The following is a 22,306-nucleotide window of genomic DNA, read 5'->3' on the forward strand; positions in this document are numbered from 1 at the left end:
TACACATTGACAATAAACTGGACTGGGCTAAAAACACCACAGCACTTTACAGAAAGGGCCAGAGTCGTCTCTATTTTTTGAGGCGACTGAGGTCCTTCAACATCTACCAGAAAATGCTCAGGATTTTCTACCAGTCTGTTGTGGCCAGTGCAGTCCAAGATAAAGACAATGTTGGATAACACCTCATTGCCTCATATATATATATATATATATATATATATATATATATAATATATGTATGTATATTTTGTACTATTCTTATTTAGCGTATTGTCTGTCTTGTTAATGTTTGTTTATAATGGAGCACTGTAACAAAAAAATTATTCTGAGGTAATAATTTGTTTTTTCCTTTGATCCTCTCTTGTCCTAAATAGGAATTTACCAATGTTTTTACAGGTTTTTCTTTCCTTCTAACCTGAAATTCCGATTTAAATATTTTGAGCTTTGTTATTTACATAATGCTGAACATAAGGAGAACCTTCAAAGCTTTCGTGTGAAACAGAAGAACAGGTGTAGCATTGTGTGATTTTCTGCAAAGATTAAAAACCCACACAAAGAGATGAAGAGATTCCTAACATTTCACATTACCTTCAAGTAATTACTCCTCTTATTCTCCTCTTAATCCTCTTATTTCATGTCAGAATCGAGGATGTTGTGTTTTGGCTGAAAACTGGTTGAGTGACATATTTTTGTTTAATTGGTGTGCCACAACGGTTGCCGCATCAGTCCTGACGAGCACATGAGCCCCACCTTGTTAATAACACAGTGGATACAAACGATGAGCTTTTAGCACACCCGTGCAGCATAACGTCAAGTAATCTTCCCTGATCTCCTGAAGGAACCATGTCTCCTGTCTACTTTCTTCTCCTGCTGGTCCCTGTGATCTCGGCTCAGACTTTTCACTGGGGTCCCTGCCCTACTCCAAAGGTGCAATCTGACTTCATCCTTGAACCGGTGAGCACAAATAGCATAATATTTTTGGTTTACTGTCTATGTATACTCAGTATATAAAGAGTTTGATTGAACTAATGGCTTGTCTTTGTTTACAGTACCTGGGAGAGTGGTACGAGATTGAGAAGCTGCCTGCTTACTTTGCAATAGGAGAGTGCGTCCGGGCAAACTATTCTATGAGGGAAGATGGGACTGTGCGAGTACTGACCTCTCAGGTGTTAAAAGTACGGTAAGTGATGAAGGATTGGGCCATATGCTGATTCAGCAGGGCAAAATTTATCTTTAACTTCACATATTCTGTCTGTCTGTCTGCTGGTGTGGCAGATTAGATAAGGAGACTCGTACCACTGTGTTGTCTGTGTGGTAGACTTAAAATTCTGGGAAATAATTAGTCTTTTAATATATAACGTTGTGCACATGTTTGTATGTCTCAGGAATGGCGGTAGGTGGGTTGTAGAGGGGACAGCCAAAGTCATGGAACCAAAAGAACCAGCCAAGCTTGGAGTCCAGTTCACATCTTGTAAGTACCCATCTTATCAACTTCTTTTATAACAGTGTTTTTCTTTATCTGTTTTTGCTTCTTTTCTTTTTTTTCGCTTGCCTTTTATTCTCATAAGGATGACCAGGCTCTTAAAAGTTGTATGGCATGTCTGTATTGGTTTAATTTTTCTTTTAGAAATTGTTGCTTGGTTTAGGCTATAACAAGCTTACTTATGCACTTTTTAGGACAAGGTGTTGAATAAATAATCTAACACTGCTCGTATGTTAGCATGCTAACAGTAGTATTTACGTTAAAAAACCGTGACACCAAACACGTGATCTCTATTCTTACTGTAGCCTGTTAAAAAAAAATCAAATGAATGCCCAAATCATCATCATGTAGATTATACTGCCACTTATATAAGTAAAAATCTGACATGAAATCTTCCTGAAAATGTTGTCATGTAATCTAAGTATTATAGTCTATGCTGCCCAAAGAGAGGAGCAAATATGCCTACATAAAAATGTACAATATGTATTGAAGACATCTCTCTCTTTACAGCCTGTCAAAATGTTATTGTTTTGTTCATCTTTGTCTGAGTATCTTTGATTTTTTTGTTTTCCAGTTCTTCCCTACTCTCCATACTGGGTTGTGTCGACTGACTACACCACCTATTCTGTAGTGTACTCCTGCACAGAAATCTATAAGAGATTCCATTTCAACTACGCCTGGATTTTCTCACGGTCGACCACCTTGCCTACAGTAATTGTGAATTATGCTAAAAAGCTGCTGATTGAAGAAGGAATCAACATTTCCAAGATGACCCACACAGATCATGAGTGTGTATTGTGTAACTGAGGTCTAATACAGATGTTCATTAGAGTTTTCCTTCCTGAATATTTTATATAAACTACTCAGTTCACCTGTATTACTCTGTGGCCTTTTAATTCTTTGAATTCTTTAGGGCCAGAGAATTTTGTCACAATTTTAGTACATTTTTCACTTAAATGATAAGTTACATCTAAAATATTCATTTGGTACTTTAAAAAGGGGAACCTATATCAGCACGTTAAGGTATTCATTTAAGATATTATTTGATTAACAGAACAATGTTTATTTCCTTACAATAATCAGTGAAACAAGCTATTTTTGGTAATTGAAAAAATATAAAGCTTCTGTATAAATTAAAGTTACATCCATCATTCAATTGTTTCATCTCTTTTCCTTCTTCTGCTGAACATTTTTATGACTGATCGTTGTAATTGGTTGCTAGGGGTTCACTGACCGGTTTCTAGGCCGACAAAGAAAAAAAACACAACAAACTAAGAAAAAGAAAAAAATGCAAAAACAAAAGCCTGACAAATAATAACTGATTATTTGGAGGTGAAAAGCCAACAAGGTTAGAAGGTATTTAATGTGGCAGATGACAGAAGTGTTAGACTGTCAGGGATCCCTGAGCAGTTATGAATTATATTATTATTATTGTATGTATATTTGGTGTTGCTGTCCTTCTCCCTGTTTGCGTGTGTGTGTGTATATGTATATGTGTTTTGGCGGGCGCCTTTAGGCCTGGTGGGTGTGGCCCTGCTGACGGTCTGGCCACACCCGAAGCCACACACCTGCTGCTGATCAGGCCTCGTCGGGGGAGCTACTTCGGAGAGTCTTGGAGCTCCGACCGACGCAGGATCATTGCTTGAGACTCCATGTTAGTCACCCAGTTGTGCTTGGTTTTTGTGTGTGTGTGTGTGTGTGTATGCCCGCGGTTGTATGTGTCCTGACGGCTGCTTCTATTGTGTCCCCAGGAGAGGGGTGGAGTGCCAGACAGCAGCCAGCACGGGGAGTGCTGGGAGAAGAATCAACACGGGAGTCTGGGGAAAGCACGGGGATTTATTGTTGTTTAGTTTCATACACTGTAAATAAACGCACTGTTTACACACAGAGCACCTCGCCTGGGTCCTCCTTCCCTACACCCCCACGGTCTGGCTGGCAGACCGTGACATAGACAAACTTATAGTCACTAATATTTAGAACACTCATTTGTTCCAAAGTTTGCAAATTTAAAATAATCAATTAAAATGTAGGTTTTCACTGAATGTCTCTGGTTCATAGAAGAAGAAAAATGTATGCTTGTTAGATAAGGAATGTATTTGTTTCATGTTGTTATGCATGCAGGACTATGAGAAATAACAATTCAAAACTATAATGTGCAGCAAACTGAAAGGTTGTCATTGACAGACAGTGCAAGTTCTCTACCAGCAATAACACCGATGCATAACCAAAACATGCTGGTATTTACTGTTATGTTAAAGGTGTTAGAATCACAATATTATAAATATCACACCTTGTGTGTGGTTTTTTGTTGTTGTTGTTGTTTTTCTTTTTATTTAGGACAGTGCATGTTAATGAACATAAATGTAAAAAAAAAAAAAATACATGAATGTAAACATACCAGATTATAGCCAAGGGCTAATTTCCATCTGTTGTCCTTAAGCATAAAAAAATAGACATAATAATTCATAAAAATTCATCATTCATTCATAATAAAAACTCCATCACCAAACTTACACATACACACCATTCTGTTCCCAAATAAAACATTAAAACTATACAACTCATACATGATCACACACTTGATTTGTCCATAACCAGTTTTTAACCTTTGCCTTAAACAAATTGAGTGTAGAGCATTCTCTAATGGGTTGAGGAAGACTGTTCCACAGATGGCCACCCTGGACAGAAAGGACGTTCTGCCCAAATGCTGTCCGTCTGTGGGGTATAAACAAGTCTCCTCGGATTGTAGCTCGAGTGGTCCTGTCTGAGCTTTCTTTATGCCTAATGAACTGCTTTAGTGGTGGTGGAGCAAGGGAGTGTAAGACTTTATATATTAAACACACTCTTTTAAGTTTCACTAAGTTATTGAAGTTCAGTAATTTATGTTTTTTTAACACATGACAGTGGTGGTGGGAAGTCGTTTTTTTGTCAAGTAGTTTTAAACTTCTTTTATAAATGTTTTCAATAGTTTTAAGTGTTGTTGCACAAGCAAGTGACCAGGACGTCAAACAATAGTCCATATGAGAGATGATCATTGAGTAAAAATACGTTTTTGCAACATTCATATTTAAATTATTACGTATATGATTAAAATTTCGATTATTAAATTTAAGTATCTGGGACACTTTATTTATGTGACCCTTGAAGGATAATGTTGGGTCTAGAATGACCCCAAGATATTTAAATTCTGGAGATAATTCAAGCTCTACTCCATCCAGGAATATGTTTGACTGCTTCAAGTTTAAGGGGCGTTTTGAAAAATACATACAGACAGTTTTTGAGGTGTTCAACATTAGGCATGAGTCCTCCAGCCAGCTATGCATTAATGCTAAAGCAGCTGTAAGATCTTTTGCCCCCTGCTGGACACTATTTGCTTGCGTATATATAACTGCATCATCCGCATACATTTGAGCAAATATATTTGGACAGACTTCAGGTAAGTTATTGATAAAAAGAGAGAACAATAAGGGCCCAAGAACAGATCCTTGAGGAACCCCTGTATCACAGTCTAAATATGGAGATTTAACCCCATCCAATACCACACACTGTTTCCTGTGTGAGAGATATGAGGCAAACCACTGAAGAGCCTGACTAGAGATATTAAACTGAGTCAATCTGGACAACAATATCTGATGGTTTACAGAGTCGAAAGCCTTCGTCAGATCTAAAAATACAGCTCCAACACAGGGACTCTTGTCCAGCAAGCTCTTCAAGTTCTCCACTAACATACACAGGGCAGTATCTGTGGAGTGATGTGCCCGAAAGCCAAACTGCAATGGATGTAATGAGGGTTGGGTGTTTTCTAGGTGAGCAGTGAGGAGTTTAACCATCCACTTCTCAGCTATTTTAGATACGACCGGGAGTATGCTTATGGGGCGATAATTAGCAAGTCAGTCTTCACACCTACAGCAATTTTCCAATCTGTTGGAACAATGGAGTGTTTGAAAGACATATTCAAAACATGAGTTGTTGGACGTACAAGCAAATCCATATGTTCCTTTAGGAAGTTTGTGTTAATACCATATACATCAAGTGCTTTTGATTGTTTTAATCCTGTAATTAAAACGTGTGTGCATGCGTATTTTTTCGCAATGCTCGTACTTTGTGATTACTCACCTGATCCACTGACTTTATCTTCTGATCATGTGAAGAGAGTTAGCAGTGGGAGACTTTGTACACGGTCTGTAGGCTGCTCACCCAATCAGAAAATGGGCATAGTAGAGCCTTATCTAGAGCCAGTCAACAGCCAGTCATCCTCGTGTTTTTTCGATATATTTATATGAATCTAATCAAACCAGATAATGATTAAGAAGCAGAAACACATGGGATCTGGATAAATTAAATATTTTATTGCTTGTCATAGTTACAGTGTTTTCATAATTTGGCACGTCAGCTGCTATGTAACAGGAGCTCATACACTCAGTGCCTACCAGCGTCAGACCACCATATGACATCGGTGAACAGTTTAGGCAAGAAAACTTTAATAGCTTCAATCAAAGGGAAATACACCAAACTGCAATCTTAAAAGTTTGATGTTATTTATTTAAATATGTTATAAAACACGTACAAGTATTTTCTGAATATCAACAGATGTTTCATGTAATTGAATGATTCATAATTGTTCTTTTTTAGTTTTTTTTTTTTTAAATTGTTACACAGTATAGAATAGTGATTGTGAAACCACAAGTGGCAACATGCGGTATGCAAAACACCCAAAAGGAAACACAGACCTGAACAAAGGAAAGATTTCTGACATTTTTACTGGAATCTAAGTTCACAAAAACAAGACCCACGTAACTACAATGCGTCATAACTATTATAGGGAACAAGTGACGCAAAAATGTTTCAAATCAACATTCATAACTTTGTAATATAACTTCTGGTCCCTGTGATCTCAGCTCAGACGCATTAATGGAGTCCCTTTCCTACTACTTCACAGTTGAATTAATAGTACTCTATTTGTGTTTCTCAGGAGTGATGATACGTGGTCCATAAAAGGTATAGCCAAAGTTGTGGATCCCAGCAAAACTTGGAGTCAACTTCTCACCTTGTATGCAGTTTTCTTATCACCCCTCTTTACAGCTGTAAATATACTGCTTTTGGCACCTTTTCATTTCTTCTTGCTAATTGTCCTTTTTTTGGTCATTATTACTCTTTTTGTTTTTCTTCTTCATTTCCTAAGGATAATTAGGCTCTTAAGATCATTACAAACTGATGAAAAAAGACAACAAAACAACTAAAACAATATTTTGCTTCACTTATAGGACCTTTGTTTACCTTGTAACCATTCAATAAGCTTTTCTGAACTCATCTTGATTGAAGGCACACACAACAATAACAACACCAGTTAACATGTAACGCAGTAGTTTGTAATGTTTGTAATGTCACTGATATTAAGGGGCTCTGTCACAGCCTTGTATCATTTATGTATATTTATATATATATGTAGCATATGCATTATGCTGGTATTTGCCAATGTATTTTGAGACTAGGTTCAAGTCTGACTTTGGAGGAACAATTCGTACATGGAAAATCATGAGATCTAGAGATCAACAAAAGTCACACCCTTTGGCTGCACCTAGAAATTCTTTTCGTGAAAAGTGAAAAGTGAGAAACAGTGAGAAACAGTGAGAGAGGGCGGCCTTAGCAGAGTTCATTGCCCTCGGGTAACACGACTGTCTTGTTGTTAGCTATGAACTAGTTCTGTTGTTTAGGGCTGAACAGCCCAGTTAGTAGACATTTGAGGTTGTGCTGAAAAGAATTACACAAAGAATTACACAGTTTTTACTGTTGAACTGTAAAAACTGTGCCACGAACAAAACTTGTGGTTGTACAGTGACTGAATTTCCAATAACAAGGGGCCCGATAACCCAAACTCCCAAAACACAAATTCACAAAAACAAAAATTCTTTTAGTAGATTTCCATGCACCCTTGAGCATCCTCAAGAGGCTCAAGAGCTGGTTTAGTGTTCTGCAACCAAGACGAATCAGAATTTTTAAGGAATATGAGGAGAATTGGCCACAGAGATGGGCAAATTTTAGTATATTAGCGTATAAGTATATGTTCATGACATTGTCCCTGCCTTTTTTGCACCTTAAATGAAATATGACAAACTAATGATAGTGAAAGATGTCACCACAGTTTTCACTTATTTGATCAATATTTCAATAAATGATTAAGATACTTAAATTTTGGGAAGGAGCTGATAAACTATAAAATATATTGTTGTAAAACATCACCATATACTTTGAGTTCCATCAGCATCTAAACATAAATCATCCTGACAGTGTTACTGTTCCTCAAATCAAACTGCAGTGATGCAGATATGGAAAGTTTTCAAGTTCCTTTTGGAAATTCTTTTAGACATTGTCGTTGTGTTAAAGGACATTGACAAAGGGAGAGCTGTTAAGGTGATAGATGATTGCTAGCAGGCTCTATTTGACTAGGTAAAGCTCTAATGTATTTACTACCTTGCCATAAGTCAGTCACTGGTATCCTGCTCTCTCATTTGTAGGCGCCTAAATTGCTGATCTCAAAGTTGAGTTCAGTTGTCTTGGGATCTGCTCACTTTGTGTTGCAAGTAATATTTCCATCTGTAATCACTACCGAATGTCACTGATTTCGACTTACTGGGAATCGTTTCCTTTGTGGATGAAGCTTTAGTTGTTAAGTCAATATAAAAATGAAGCAACCGAAATTAGAAAAGTCTTCAGTTAAGACATGAACTATTTTCTGAACATGAGAATGTCTGCTGTAATAATCTATTTCATATTGTAATCTTATCTCCTGCTAAAAAAGGCTCAGGTGATGCAAGTTCTCTTATTCTAAGGTGAAGACAATATCTTAGGACATTTTTCCAATACCCGATAGAAAGGTTTTGTTTGTGTTCAGTTTATCATTTTTCTTTAAAAAACAAAAAGGCGATCAATTTATTCTGCAGTAGATATTGCCTTTTTAATCCTCAGTTTTATTTTGTAAAGCTAGCTCAAATTCGTACAGCATGCTTCTCTTGATTGGTCAGTGTGTGCTAAGCGTTATCCAGTAAGTAAATATTGACTGTGTACCTAAACACAGATGTAATAAAAAGAGAGTGGGTATACTGAAGCTATAATGAGCTCTTGGTGCAGCTCTTACACAACATAACTTTTGTAATCGATCCAAGAAAGCATGCCTGCTGTCTAACTTCTCTTCCTGCTGCTCCCTGGGATCTCAGTTCAACTTTGAAGGTGCAGCCCGGATCAAAACCTGTATGAACACAAATTAAAAAAACAAATTAAACAAAGCTGTTGTAAAGGCTCATCTTTCAGCACATTCACTTCACCAGATGCACCTTGTTTCTTTTCCTCGCCTTTGATTGGGTGTGGTGCTTGGCCTTAATGGCACTCACCTGTCACTCGTTGGGGGCGGCAGCTGAGGTGAGTATCTCTTTGAGTCTCCTGAGTTCATGTATCGTTTTGAGTTACTTAAATCATACTTTATGTCCTTTTTAGAGATAGCAGTCCATGTGTGTCTTTCCTTCCTTTACCCATCATTCAATAAAACGACAAAACCTGTAAATGATTGACTGCTTATTCTCATTCTAATCGGATGAGCCCATGATGATGACTACTGAACCTTCCTTCCTCCAAAAGAAAAGCTTTAAAAAAAACAACTCATAAATGAATTGTCTTTGTGTATAGTACCTGGGTAAGTTTGATGAGGAGTGACAATAGGTGGACAAAAGAGTGCTAAGGTTATGGACCCCACAAGAACCAGGGAAACTTGGAGTGAGCTTCTCATGTTGCAAACATTTTTTTAATCATCCCCATATGTTTGTCATCTTTTTCAACATACTTCTTATGTTATTGTTCTCCTTGGTTGCTATTTTGTTAACCATAATTATGCACTTTAAATGATCATAAACTACCTACTACAGACACTTATGCCTGTAGAATAACAATAACATCATGTGATTAATGACACAGCAGCATCAGTTTGATGACATTCTGTCTGTCGCTGTGAAAGAGTCTTTTGTCAAAATGCATTTTGGTCTTTTAGATTTTTAGCCTTAATACAGTTTAAATTAGATGAGACACATAAAAGTTCTATTATGAGGAGGAAACTGACTAAAGAGATTTAGTCAAAGTAAAGTCAAAGTAGTAACCTAGCTGAATATTGTGCTATAATAAAATAATATTAGTAGGTGAGACTACAAACTTAGTCTGGTGGTTGCGCCTGATAAAAAACAAAACAAACAAACAAACAAAAAACCTAAAAACTAACCCCTTGTTTAGAGGTGATTGTCAGTTTGCTGGGTTTTTAGACACACTGAGAGTGAGAGAGATCATGTTCTACATTACTTTAAAAGTGATTTTCAGAACTGTTGATGTATAAAACAGTGTCCATAGAGACATGGATCAACTCTGTTTATGGCATTGAGTGTTAAATTGTTTCAATAAAGCCTGCAAAATTCTTGCATTTATACTGGGGAGCAAAGAAAAGTTAGACGTTGGTTGTACTATTGAAAATCAGTTTCACAAAAACCATGTAAACAGACATGTGTTTGTAAAACTAGCGGTAAAGTATGGGAACTATAAGACAGACTGTTTCTGCTATCAAAACAGTTTGTGTTGTTAATCCTGAATGATTCTTGGTCACAACATTTTACTCCACACACATTTGGAAAATTGCATAGTTTGACAATAAATATCCCAGTAAAGACGTTTCATTTCTTATGAAATGTGCAGAGGGAGTGATCTTTATCAAAAGTAGAAGTTATATCTGTAGCTAAACCATTGTACACAAGAACTTAAAAATCTATAGTGTGTGAGGTTGTGTAAGTAAGGGGTGGCTTGCCCTTCTCGCCAACGTATGACAAACCATCTGTTGGATCATGGATTTGACACCTCAGCATTGTGAAAGTGGGGAAACATACTCCTGGCTGAGCATAAGATTTCTGCTTAGAACTTAGAATCTCAGTTCTAAATGAACACACACACACACACACAAGAACAACATCAACACAAAGAAGAAGAAGAGGGGGTAGTTTACCAAAAAAAATGCAATCTTAATCTTCCAACTGTATATTTGTGTTCTGAATTTAGAGACCTTGTTCGTTTACTGAGCCGTACTTTGGAATTTTTTCCTACAGTGCAGCCATACTCGCAACCTTGTGGTTGTTAGTTCAACATTCATTGGCCGATGCTTAGCGTCATGTTATTATGTGTCCCAACATCCAATGGCATGTCACATTGTTTTCATGGCCACACCCTCACCCCAGGTGCAGAGGCCTATTTCTGTTCAGGAATGTTGTGAATACTTTGAGATTTATATTAATTGCAATTCCTACCTCTACATTTATTTTTAAAAATATATAATTAGCACAGCGTGGCCGTGCAATGTTTTATATGGGTTTTTTTTTTAGTTTTTATTCCTATTAATGATATTTTCACTTGTTACCTCTGAATTATTAAATCAGACCTAGATGACATGAAATTTTCAGCACAATTATAATTCAAATACTCCTTTAATTATTGATTATTCTCATTAATTTTCGATCATTTTTTATATTTTTCCATAGTATTACATTTGAATTTAACAGATCATTCTCTCACATAACAGACAAATATTTGTGAAATTATGATACATTTCTGAATGTATTTTTACAATCTAAATATGCATATGTACAAAAAAATATATTTAAAAAACAAGCAAATTGTGTTTTACTATATTTACAGTGATGTTATGTTATTTTACCTTTGACATGTAAAATTTTACTTATGTAAATTTAATGATATTCTAGAAAGACAGTACAAAACTGTAAAATATACAGTAAGATATTTCGATATTACTATTTTTTGGAACAGTGTACACTTCTTGTAAATAAAAAAAAAAAGCTGATTGGAAATGCATTAAAAAAAAGCCTCCTGCCTTGACCTTCGTTCTGCGAGCACACACACACACACACACACACACACACACACACACACACACACACACACACACAGATCATTAATACAAAGGATTGCAGCAGCTTTTTGGATTTTCACTCTTTGATGGATTTAATATGAACAGCCACATACAATTCATTCCAATTTTTTGCCTTTGCTTCACTGAAGATGTGTCTTTAAATCTACGATACCTGCCTTGTTCAAAAAGTTTACTGACATATTAAAGAAGTAGCTAGGGAACTCAGTAAGTATGAGCAGCAATACCTTAGGGACAATTTCTCAAATAAAGAGGATTTCATCATCTGCAGTTCGTGAAAAAAAAGTGCCACATTAAAAACAAATCAATAGATCCACAAATTATGGATGCAGACTCTTTTCAGCTATAGAGGTAAAGGTATACTTCATTCGCTTAGCATACAGTTTAAAGGCTTGCATTAGAGTGCATTGGTGCACAGTTGGGCATCTTTTATGGTTATGCCACTGTGAATTTTGCTATATAAATATGCTCAAGAGTCTATCATATGTTTGACATCCAGCTAAAAATTCGAAAATATATATTTTTAAATCAGTAATTTTGCAAATTTAGAGGAAATGTTTTTTGGACAACAAATGAGTCACGTTTTAAAAACAGTTTGAATAATCTGCGCTGCCAAACAGACATTTATAAAGCGCCGGCTATAACACACATGCTTACCGTGTGAAAGGACCCGCGATGTCCTGGAGCAGAGAACCGCGTTGTATTGTTGCTTTTCTCTTATGCATAAGCAACGCCAGCCTGTCAGAAACGCTCTGTGTGGTAGAAAATGGTCTGCACCGGTGTTGTGCCAAAAAGTGATTGCCTGCCAAAAACCGATTTCCAATGTTTCCGTGTATTTTTTTATGTGTAATATCTTGATGTATGTTGATAAATAGACTTCGGTGAACAGCGTTTACAAAGGGGTTATATATAGAATTAAAAAATTATCTGTTTTTTCAAGTATCTTTACAGCTCTGTGTTATTGTACTTACATTATAACCAATCCGGTCCTTTATCCTCGTTTAAAATATTTTAACAGAACTATTGTCATATTTGCTGCCATTTCTGCTGTCCTCTTGGCCAGCTTACTCTGACAAAAGACATTTTTAATGTTAATGAGATTTTTTAACTGCATAAATAAAGGTTATATAAAAGTCACTGCCAAAAACTGATTGCGGCTTCTATCTTGTTACACGAATGTTGTTTGTGGCTCAATATGACTTTATGTCATCCATGAGGGATGCATTTAACATATGTTTCACATATTATAGCCCAACAAGTTACTTATAGCAGTTTAAATACGAGCAATCAGTTTTTGGCAAATACCGGAAATCACTTTTTGGCAGACAATCACTTTTTGGCACAACACCGGCGCTGGTCCTGACGCGAAATGTCAAGGGTCTCACGCTCTCAGGAAAGCTTCATATAGGACCGGGTGCTTCCAAAAACAATAGATGGGGTGTCGATAAGTCTGGGGGGCGATACACCTGCAGGGCATCACCTTGCTGTGCAAGTTTAAAACAATGAGGGTGGGGCACGCAGTTGCTAAGCTCCGGTGTAACTTGCCAAGATAGGCCTAAGGGTCCGCTGTTGCTGGCTACTTCTGAAAATAGGCGAGACCCTGCTCGACTGGTACATCTGCGGGGCTTTTACCTTCTCGAAGAATTACAAAAAGAGCTTACCACTTTAAACAACTAGCTGGCTCTGTCTCCATCTAGTTCAACATCCCGAAATCCCGATTTTTAAATAAAATGATCGCATCAACCCGTGAAAGAAACCCCAGTAGATGCGTAAAAAACTAGTTAAACTAAAACTAGTGGTTTGATTAAACGAAACGCTTGTGGAAAGGCTGAAATTGCCCATTCAGAAGAAATTGCCATTTTGTGCTGTTTTTAAAATAAAATGCTTCCATCACTGCAAGCTGAGACATTGTCAGAATCACAAAATTAGTGTGATTAAAACATTATTACCAACACTTTTGACTAGATGTAAATAAGAAGCACCGGCTTTGTTAATGCGCACTGAACCAAAACGGCTTCCACCCCTCCACGCTAAAACAAAGAATTGCTTTTAAGAACACATATGTCTGCATAACTGAATGTTGAGACACGGCAAAGCGATAAAAATAGTTTAATTAAAAACCCTATGGTTTGATTAAATTAAAACCCAGTTAAAAACACATGAACTAATACAGTGGCGGTCCTAGCCTGTTTGGCGCCCTGGGCGAACACTCCCTCTCCCTCCCTTTTTCTAAACTGAGGACCTGATGGCTTTGAACTTTTCTTGTCCATCTTCCATTGGTTTTAATTTTGCACTCATCCCACCCAACACCCATCCCTCAACCCGAGGATCACCACAACATGATCTAACACACCGACACCTTAGTTCACAGATTCACTTTGTCTAGGGTGCATTTCTGAGATTTCACACAACCCAGGATTCAAATCATGAATACATAATGGGCTTGGATTTACAACATTATAAATGAAATGTGCTCTATTTGAAAGCAGCCGGCCCCACTCCCCTTTCGACGGCTTGTGTGTGAGACTTTAAATCATCAAACTGTAAATTTTAAATTGTTATTGATCCCTTTACCCCGAGTCCTAAAGTGTATATTTATTTTCTTACTCTTCTTATATATATTGTTTGTTTACTTCCACTGCTGTAACTGGAGCCTCGTCGTCTCGTCTCTCTATATACTGGACTGTATGTAGCGGAGATGACAATAAAGTTTACTTTGACTTCAGCAGCGAGCAGGCGCACCGAGGGCTCTCGCGCTCTCGCGCTCACTTTTTCGAATTAGAATTTTGAAAAAACATCGGTGCAAATTATAAGTCTGTATCAGGATGTCTGGTGTTTTCGTGTTTGTTGGTTTGTTTTTATTTTGTTTTATTTTGCGAGTTGGTTATTAGATGCTGCTCCAGCTAGCCAGAGAATCCCCCGCCGCCCCGCCCTCTCCTCCCTGCGCGGCAAGCAGCAGGCGCACCTCGCAAACGGAGGGCGCCCTTACTCCCAGCAAATGGGCGATAGAAAACCGATCGGTGCCTATGCCATTCCCAATATGCGCTGGCTGACGTCGGGGCAGTATGAGTACGAGCATTTTTTTTCTCTTTTTTTTGCCGATGCCCGTGATGCCGCCCCCCACCACGATGCCGCCCCGGGCAACCGCCCGTGTCGCTCGTATCTAAAACCGCTACTGAACTAATATTACCTCTCTGAGCCCTGTGTGTTTCCACACATGAACTCGCATACCCCCAGCACACTTGAACGCGCATGCGCACACGCACGAAACCGGTCAAACAGGTTGTCAAACGGGTTTGGTTGGCTGCTATATTGGACTAGTGCCATCGTATTACTACTAGCAGCCATACTGTAAAGAATGTATTCCTGCAAAAGTGACTATGACATATTCCATTTCTACTACCCAGGGATTTTTGTACAATTGCCCTAACAGCCAACAGAGATGGTCGATCATGCCAAACAACTCATGACTGATGAAGGAATTGACATTTCCAAGATGACACACAAATCAGAACTGCAGAAATAGGAAATAACTGATATAAGTAATTTTATCTTTTCAGATTTCAGAGCTGTACCTGTTTTACTTTGTTGCTGTCTTTTAATGTTTTATGATATCCTGAGAATTTAATAGAGTTTCCACTTAAATGACCAAATTGCATCTTCATCATATCCTCCCGAGAACCAGCCTGCTCATTTACATCCTTTGTATTGGACATTTGCTTTTGGTCTATTTCTTTTGAGTTATCTGAGCTACCACACTAAGTCCTAATGTACTAAATAGTGGACATCCCGGGCTTTCCATTGATATCTATGTTTTCTAGTTTAACTCAGGGTTAGCTTCTTACTAACTCTGGATATTATAGATTGAACATGACATTAGTTTCATTGTCTAATAGTGTATTTATTATTATTGACAACAACTACAACAAGTCAAATGAGTTGTTCTTGAGATTGAAAAACTTTATTAAGGTTCAGTAGAGATTAAAATTTCTTGCACATTAAACAGCAGCTTGGTTTATTTTTATGTTAACCGTTATTAACCTTGCGAGTGACAGTGAACTATGATTTATGTAAAGAAGAGAAATGTCAGCTTCAAATAGTTAAAGCTGACAGTTTATCTATCATGTAATTTACCTAAAAAAAGGGTACATTTTTCAATAATAGCAAAAAACACATTGCATAATGACAAAGCAAATCTGAGATAAAGTGAGCATTAACACATGAGGCCTGAATGAAAAAAATGTAATCAATAATATTTAACCCTTAACCCAGTGACATTTCACAACCATAGAATATTCTTATGACTAGCGATAAGGAGCTGGTGAGTGCTGTTTGACGTGTTTGTTTTGGAGGCCAACCTCTGTTGTTCTGTGAACTGTATATAAAATGTTTGTTCCTAGAGCTCACACACTTTCTCCCAGCCTTCACCTGACATTCGCACACACCTCAGGTAAGATCTTAAATTACTTTGTCTTTTTAACAGAAAAAACACCAAACTCAATTGAAAATTTGTACTGTTTTAGCAATGTTGATATTTTTAAACACAGTTTTCTGTAATACTAACTCCAGCATTAATTTTCACTCATTTTTATCATTTTTTTTGTGTTATCCTAAATCAGAATGTATTCTGATATCTTTACAGATTGCATTTACCATATGCTTGTTGTCCGTATTAACATATATATTTTTAATGATTATGACATGGTGCTGAACACATGCTTCGCAGTGTCTCACAGAAAGCATTTGTGAAACCAGGAAAACAGGTGTGACAATATTTGCTACAATAGTTACCTCTCACAGGAAGGCGAAACTTTGTTCTGTCGCTTTCTTCTATCTAATTTAATAAATCTGTGACCTTCTAACCAACCATTTCACAACTAAATGGGGAACTTGCTTCAAATCTTAAGAGTGAAGAAAAAATGTATTGTATTTAGTTTCTGTTAACCTTTCAGTATAAAAGGTGATGACATTTTTCAACTTTAGAAATAGAGATAGAGTGAAACACACTCTCTACATGTATTAAAAAAGGCTGGATGAACTGAGACAGGTATAACTGCTGCATAACATAACTTCTGCAATCCCCCCCTTTATCTTCTAAAGGAACCATGTCTGCTGCTTACCTTCTTCTCCTGCTGGTCCCCGCGATCTCAGCTCAGACTTTTCACTGGGGTGCCTGCCCTATTCCAGAGGTGCAATCTAACTTCACCCTTCAACCGGTGAGCAAAGAGATATATGCATCCAGAGTAAACATTTTTTAGTGCAGAACTCATGGCTGGGTGTTTTTTTGTTACAGTACATGGGTAAGTGGTATGAGATTGAAAAGCTGCCCGATATTTTTGGAAGAGGACAGTGTATCAGGGAGGAAAACTCCATGATGGAAGATGGGTCTGTTCAAGTGTCGTACTCACAGGTGTGGGACCCCCAGAACCAGTAAGTACTGAAGGATCAGGTCGATGGATTGATGACTGGACTATAGGTTAGATGGACTGATACTATTCATTTGTCAGTAGAGTTAGATAAGCTTAGCATAAAGGAGAATAACGCAGGGAAAAGCTAGTATAGTTCCGCCTGCAGATATCAAAAAATCCTTTTAACTATAACAACAAAGAAAAAAAGTCTAGTTTCTTGCAGTAGCGTTAATGTTGTTGAAGCAATTGGCCGCTGGTAATAGATGGCTAATAATGGATGTGTTTGTCTGCAGGGTGAAACCTTGAACTTTACTTCTGGTGACTTTTCTTTGGATTTGTTCCGAGTGTTGATTTAATGTTTGCACAAGTATTTTTCTTCTGAAGAGCTGGGTTGAGTAAGAAAAAATGTCATGTAATCTATGTTGACAAAAGGCTTAGTGGTGACACACCTCAAGTGAAGTTTTTTTGATTAGGAGCAAATGCACTAGAGACAGACCATGGTATGATAAGAGATATGACACAATGAATAGATTGATGAAATTGCATATTTGTCTCTCTCAGTCAGGGTAAAAGGTGGTACCTGGAAGGGACAGCCAAGGTTATAGACCCACAAGAACCAGCCAAGCTTGGAGTCAACTTCTTGTCTTGTAGGTACCTCCTTTATCATCTATATATGTATATATATTGTTTTAACTGTTACAACACTCATTTTAACATTTTATTTCTCTTTCTGATCTTTATTCCCAGTTCTTCCTTACACCCCATACTGGGTTCTGTCAACCGACTACACCAACTATAGCATTGTGTACTCCTGCAAAGATGTCTTTGGGATCTTCTACTTTGATTTCGCCTGGATTCTTGCGCGGTCGCCTTCTTTGCCTCCACAGATGGTGGATCAGGCCAAGCGGATGCTGATCAGCGGGGGGATCGACATTTCCAATATGACTCCCACAGATCAGAGCTGTAGCGTTTAGCAAGAACTGGCAGAGACGTTCAGTTATGGTAGAGTGTGTTTTTTCTCTCTGAAGGTTTTTTCCTTGATTACCTACGCCTGTAACTTTTTACATGAGCCATTGTTTTTAAAAAGTACATTATTTTTGTGTTTTAATATGTTTTGCACATGAACACAGAAATGGTTTGAACTCTGTGTGAGCCGCTTGATAGTTGGAAACTATTCAGTAAAAGCTGTCCTATTTTTAAAGGTTTTGGATTTAATCAACTAAGCAGTGTTTGCATATCCTTGATTGCATGTAATAATCCATGAAACATGCTGTACTTGGTGTAGGAAAAACTTTGCTAAGATTCTGCTGACATTAAAGATGAACCGATTAAACACTGGCTTGGCTTACATTCATTATAACTGTCATTAAATGAAGAAAATGCTATACGATCCTGACCCACAGTGAAATAATAGAGGGGCATTTTATTTTTAATAAAGAAAAAAGTATTTGCAATTTCACTGTAAGAAAGTGGAAGAAATATCACACATAAATCATCTTTGTTCTTAGCCTCAAATCACAATAAAGCGGTACAACTGAAGAGCCATCAGTATTGGTTTTTCAGCTAGTTATTTTATCTGTAAACAATTTAAAGGTGATGAAGAATAATATCATTTATATAATTTCCCTCATTCCAAGGTGGTATCTTCAGGTGTATGACAAACAATTCAAATGAAAATGATAAAGAAATAAATCAGAGCTTAATTCGGAGATGAACCCAGCATTAACACAGCGGTTCCTGAATGAATAACAACATTCATCCTTTCTCACAGTGACAGCACTTTCACCATACAGGAATGTGCGCATGATTACAATTAGTTAAACAGATGTCCTTATGCTGTCCGAGTGACGTAATGCGAAGGCTGACCTGTGTTTGTCTGGAGAGCTCAGACAGTGACCGAGAGCTCAGCCTCTAACTTCCACCTGACATCTGTACAGAGCTCAGGTAAGAACGCTTTAATAACTTTAATAAAATGGAAATACAACAAACATCTTGAGCATAAAGATTTATGTTTTAATACCCATAGTGTATCTTTTTACTGAAATTCTAAGTATATTATTAATGCAGCTCTTGCATTATTGCTACTGAAAATATACACTCCTGCAATAGCTCTTGTCTAATGTAACTTCTACCCTAATCTCCTGAAGGAACAATGTCTGGTGTGTGCTTTCTCCTTCTGATGCTCCCTCTGCTATCAGCTCAGACTTATCACTGGGGTCCCTGTCCTACTCCGAAGGTGCAGCCCAACTTTAACCTTCAGCAGGTGAGTACAAACTAAGACACACACTCCTATAATGGCTTTCCTTCACCGCCTTTCAGTGAAATCAATTTAAAAAATTTGTAACATATAAAGACCTCCTAAATATAAAGGCTCGTAAATATATATATAGCTGAGCTACTGGGACCTTATAACTATAGTCGTCCTCTCTGATCATCTGATTGGGCTCTTTTACACCCTCTCACACACCCTCTTCTTTTAAATCTAGAGGCTATTGCAATTCTAAACATTGGATCAGCCTTAGCCTTCTGAAAATAATTTCTATAGGTTAGCATTTCCTCAAACTTTTTCCCAATATTTTTGGCTTTTGTTCTTCTAATATGTATTTATGTGAGTGCGTATGCAAGAATGAGTGTAAGACCACATGTCTGACCGTGTTTTTTGTGTGCTTGGATATGTACACCTATCTTCAATGTGTGATTTTATGCAAACTGTGAAGCATTTTCTAACTGTGTTTTATTTAATGATATACAAGTGAAATAATTCTAATTATTAAACAAAGAGTTGCACAGATCTAATGACTTGCCTATGGTTGTTACAGTACCTGGGTAAATGGTATGAGATTGAGAAGCTGCCTGCTCCCTTTGCAAGAGGAAAGTGCATTGAGATAAACTACTCCATTAGGAGAGATGGGACCATCCAGCTGTTGACCTCGCAGATCTAGTAAGTACTATAGCAAAGGATTCTTATTGTTGGTTCGCTTGACACCACATTTCTCTGCAACTTCCATTTTTCTTTTAGCATATACTCTTTTCATGGAATATTGATACCACTGAAAAGCTTGATATCACTCTCATTTGTATGGTTGATATGATGCTGGAGACAAAAATAATTCTACTGTTTCTGGCATAAAAACTGTTGTCTGTGTACAGAATCAGAAAGAATACTTTGTTTCAAAACTCATTACCAAAAATCATGTTCTTCTCTATGTATGAAATATGTCTGTATATAGTCCCAGATTCAAAAAAGTAAACAGCTTAAAGTGCTTTAAATCTAAATCCTTTGTTATGATCAGCAATGGGCAACTCCTCTTGTTTGAAAAAAGATTCTTGTTTGAATTAACGTTGCACAGGACTTTATTTGTTTGCCATGTTGCCACGGTGACAGGCTGGATGGTTGGAAGCTTGTTCCAGGGTAAACTGGTGCAAGTGATGAAAAGACAACCAATAGGAGCACAGTATATTGGTGACTCACAGATGACAGGATACAATATAAATTTGAGGATTACTTTCAGAGATTAGATCCAGAGCCTGGAATGACAAACAGTTAACTGTCGGCTTTAAGTGACAAGTGATGAAAAGGTAAGCCAACCCTGAAAAGGAATGCTATTTACATCAAAGCACAAGTGAGTGTTAAACATAGGCAAAAGACAAGTGATCAAACAAGTAAAACAAAGGTGATAAGGTCTAAGAGTCAAACATTCCAGGGGAACTGCCATCTGGTTATAGGTATTATGACCAGGATGTTAAAAGCAAAAGATTCCACGAATAGTGAGTCTGTCTCAGTTTCTAGCTTGGTTAGGAAGATACATCTATGTTCAAATCAAGGGGCTTACAGCAGTAGCTCAAGGCATACCTTGGTCCAAGCCATGATGATGGGTGATTTGATTTTTTTGTGAGTTTTTTTTAGCCTCCTTCAGGGTGTGTATTGTATGATGAGCAAAAAGTAATAAAGCTGACACTGACCATGGACAACTGACCTAAAGCTGATTGCCGGCACACCCTAGGTGGAGTTTGCCTACATAAGGGATTCTGTCTTTCTGATTCCTGCTGTTTTATAATTAGTTGAATTAATAGTTAGTCTGTTTGAAATCGTTGTTGACATATTTTTTCATTTCAGTAAAGATAAGAAGAGGCATGCAGAAGGGACAGGTGTAGTTTCAGACCCACGAGAACCAGCCAAACTGGGAGTCAGTTTCTCATATTGTAAGTACTTATTATCTTTATTTTATCAACTATTTGATGAAACATTGTTGCAGTATTCCTGCTTCACTGAGATCAAATTGTACAAAGTCTGGTGGTCCTTTGAAATTACATCTTGACATTTGTATTTTTTCACTCAAACACCTTCTGTTGGCTATAATTTGGAGCTGTCCAGTACTTTAGTTGATGACAATATAGTGTGAGATTGTGAGTATATTGACAAGCTGATACAAGCATTTGCCTTAAAGCACTGTGATACTGTACAGTTTTACTGTCATGGCTGTAGCCGGTCTTATTTATTGAACCCGTTGTATCATCATGATGTTTTAATTTTGTAATTACCTTGACTAATTTATCAGTGGACTGATTTTATCAACTCATATTACATATTTGCTGATCTATCAGTATCAGTATTTTAGCCAATAAAAGAAAAAGAAAAATTAGAGTAAACAAGAGACGGTAGAAACACCCTTCAGACTTGCTATGAATGTTGATGTTGCTTGTTTCTTCCACCAGAGGGCACTATGCTATGTCCCTGTTTGAAACAAACTGGAAAGCCACAAATAAATCAACCAGCTGATCAGAGCAGAGGCAAAGCATAAATAGTTCAATAAAAAAAACTATACAAAATCTGTTTATGTTTCATTTGTCTGAGAAAAAGAAAACCAAAAGCAGATTTTTAAGTCACTAAAAATCATATATTTGTCAGGCTCCATAATATTACACATTTAAGTTGAATCAGTTTTATTCAGAAAATCAATATAGAGATTCTCCTTTGGAAAAAAATTTGTTTTCTATACATTTTTTTCTCTTTGTTCTCAGTCACTCCATATGTGCCATACTGGGTTCTGACTACTGACTACACCAGCTTGTCTGTCGTGTACTCCTGCACAGACATCCTTCGCATATTCCATTTCAACTACAGCTGGATTCTTGCCCGGTCGCCCTATCTGCCTCCAGAGACTGTGCATTACGCCAAACAGCTGCTAATTGATGAAGGAATCGACATTTTCAGGATGACACACACAGATCAGAACTGCAAGGATAAATAATAACCAATAGACACGTTCAGTTATTCCTCTCTTATGAACTCATCCCATTTCAATATATCTGTTTTCAACTGTTGCTGCCTTTTGAAAAGACATGTAAATTCTAAATAAAATGATCACTAAGTTAAAGTATTAAAATTGTACAAAAGAGTTAAATAACTCATTATTTATTAATTATTCCATTATTTATTAATTATTC

General features: G+C 37.2%; 3 protein-coding genes across 3 annotated transcripts; all 3 read left to right on the plus strand.

Annotated features, from left to right (window-relative positions):
• Window positions 1-819: 819 nt before the first annotated feature.
• LOC148101492 (apolipoprotein D-like) lies at window positions 820-2,576 on the plus strand. Its single transcript, XM_087845661.1, has 4 exons — window positions 820-954; window positions 1,050-1,180; window positions 1,386-1,471; window positions 2,058-2,576. Exons 1-4 carry the CDS (start codon window positions 844-846, stop codon window positions 2,288-2,290), a joined length of 561 nt encoding a protein of 186 aa, XP_087701787.1. The 5' UTR covers window positions 820-843; the 3' UTR covers window positions 2,291-2,576.
• Window positions 2,577-15,776: 13,200 nt separating this feature from the next.
• On the plus strand, window positions 15,777-18,196 carry LOC102791448 (apolipoprotein D-like). The gene is made up of 5 exons (XM_006799230.3): window positions 15,777-15,900; window positions 16,551-16,666; window positions 16,744-16,880; window positions 17,420-17,505; window positions 17,606-18,196. Exons 1-5 carry the CDS (start codon window positions 15,837-15,839, stop codon window positions 17,830-17,832), a joined length of 630 nt encoding a protein of 209 aa, XP_006799293.3. The 5' UTR covers window positions 15,777-15,836; the 3' UTR covers window positions 17,833-18,196.
• Window positions 18,197-18,760: 564 nt separating this feature from the next.
• Window positions 18,761-22,221, plus strand: LOC102790970 (apolipoprotein D). Its single transcript, XM_006799228.3, has 5 exons — window positions 18,761-18,802; window positions 19,006-19,121; window positions 19,678-19,799; window positions 20,976-21,061; window positions 21,881-22,221. The coding sequence occupies exons 2-5, from the start codon at window positions 19,011-19,013 to the stop codon at window positions 22,108-22,110; spliced, it is 549 nt and encodes a 182-aa protein (XP_006799291.2). The 5' UTR covers window positions 18,761-18,802; window positions 19,006-19,010; the 3' UTR covers window positions 22,111-22,221.
• Window positions 22,222-22,306: the final 85 nt, after the last annotated feature.

Source organism: Neolamprologus brichardi, chromosome 9 (assembly GCF_056152115.1).
Source record: "Neolamprologus brichardi isolate AB-2024 chromosome 9, ASM5615211v1, whole genome shotgun sequence".
Taxonomy (NCBI): Eukaryota; Metazoa; Chordata; class Actinopteri; order Cichliformes; family Cichlidae; genus Neolamprologus; species Neolamprologus brichardi.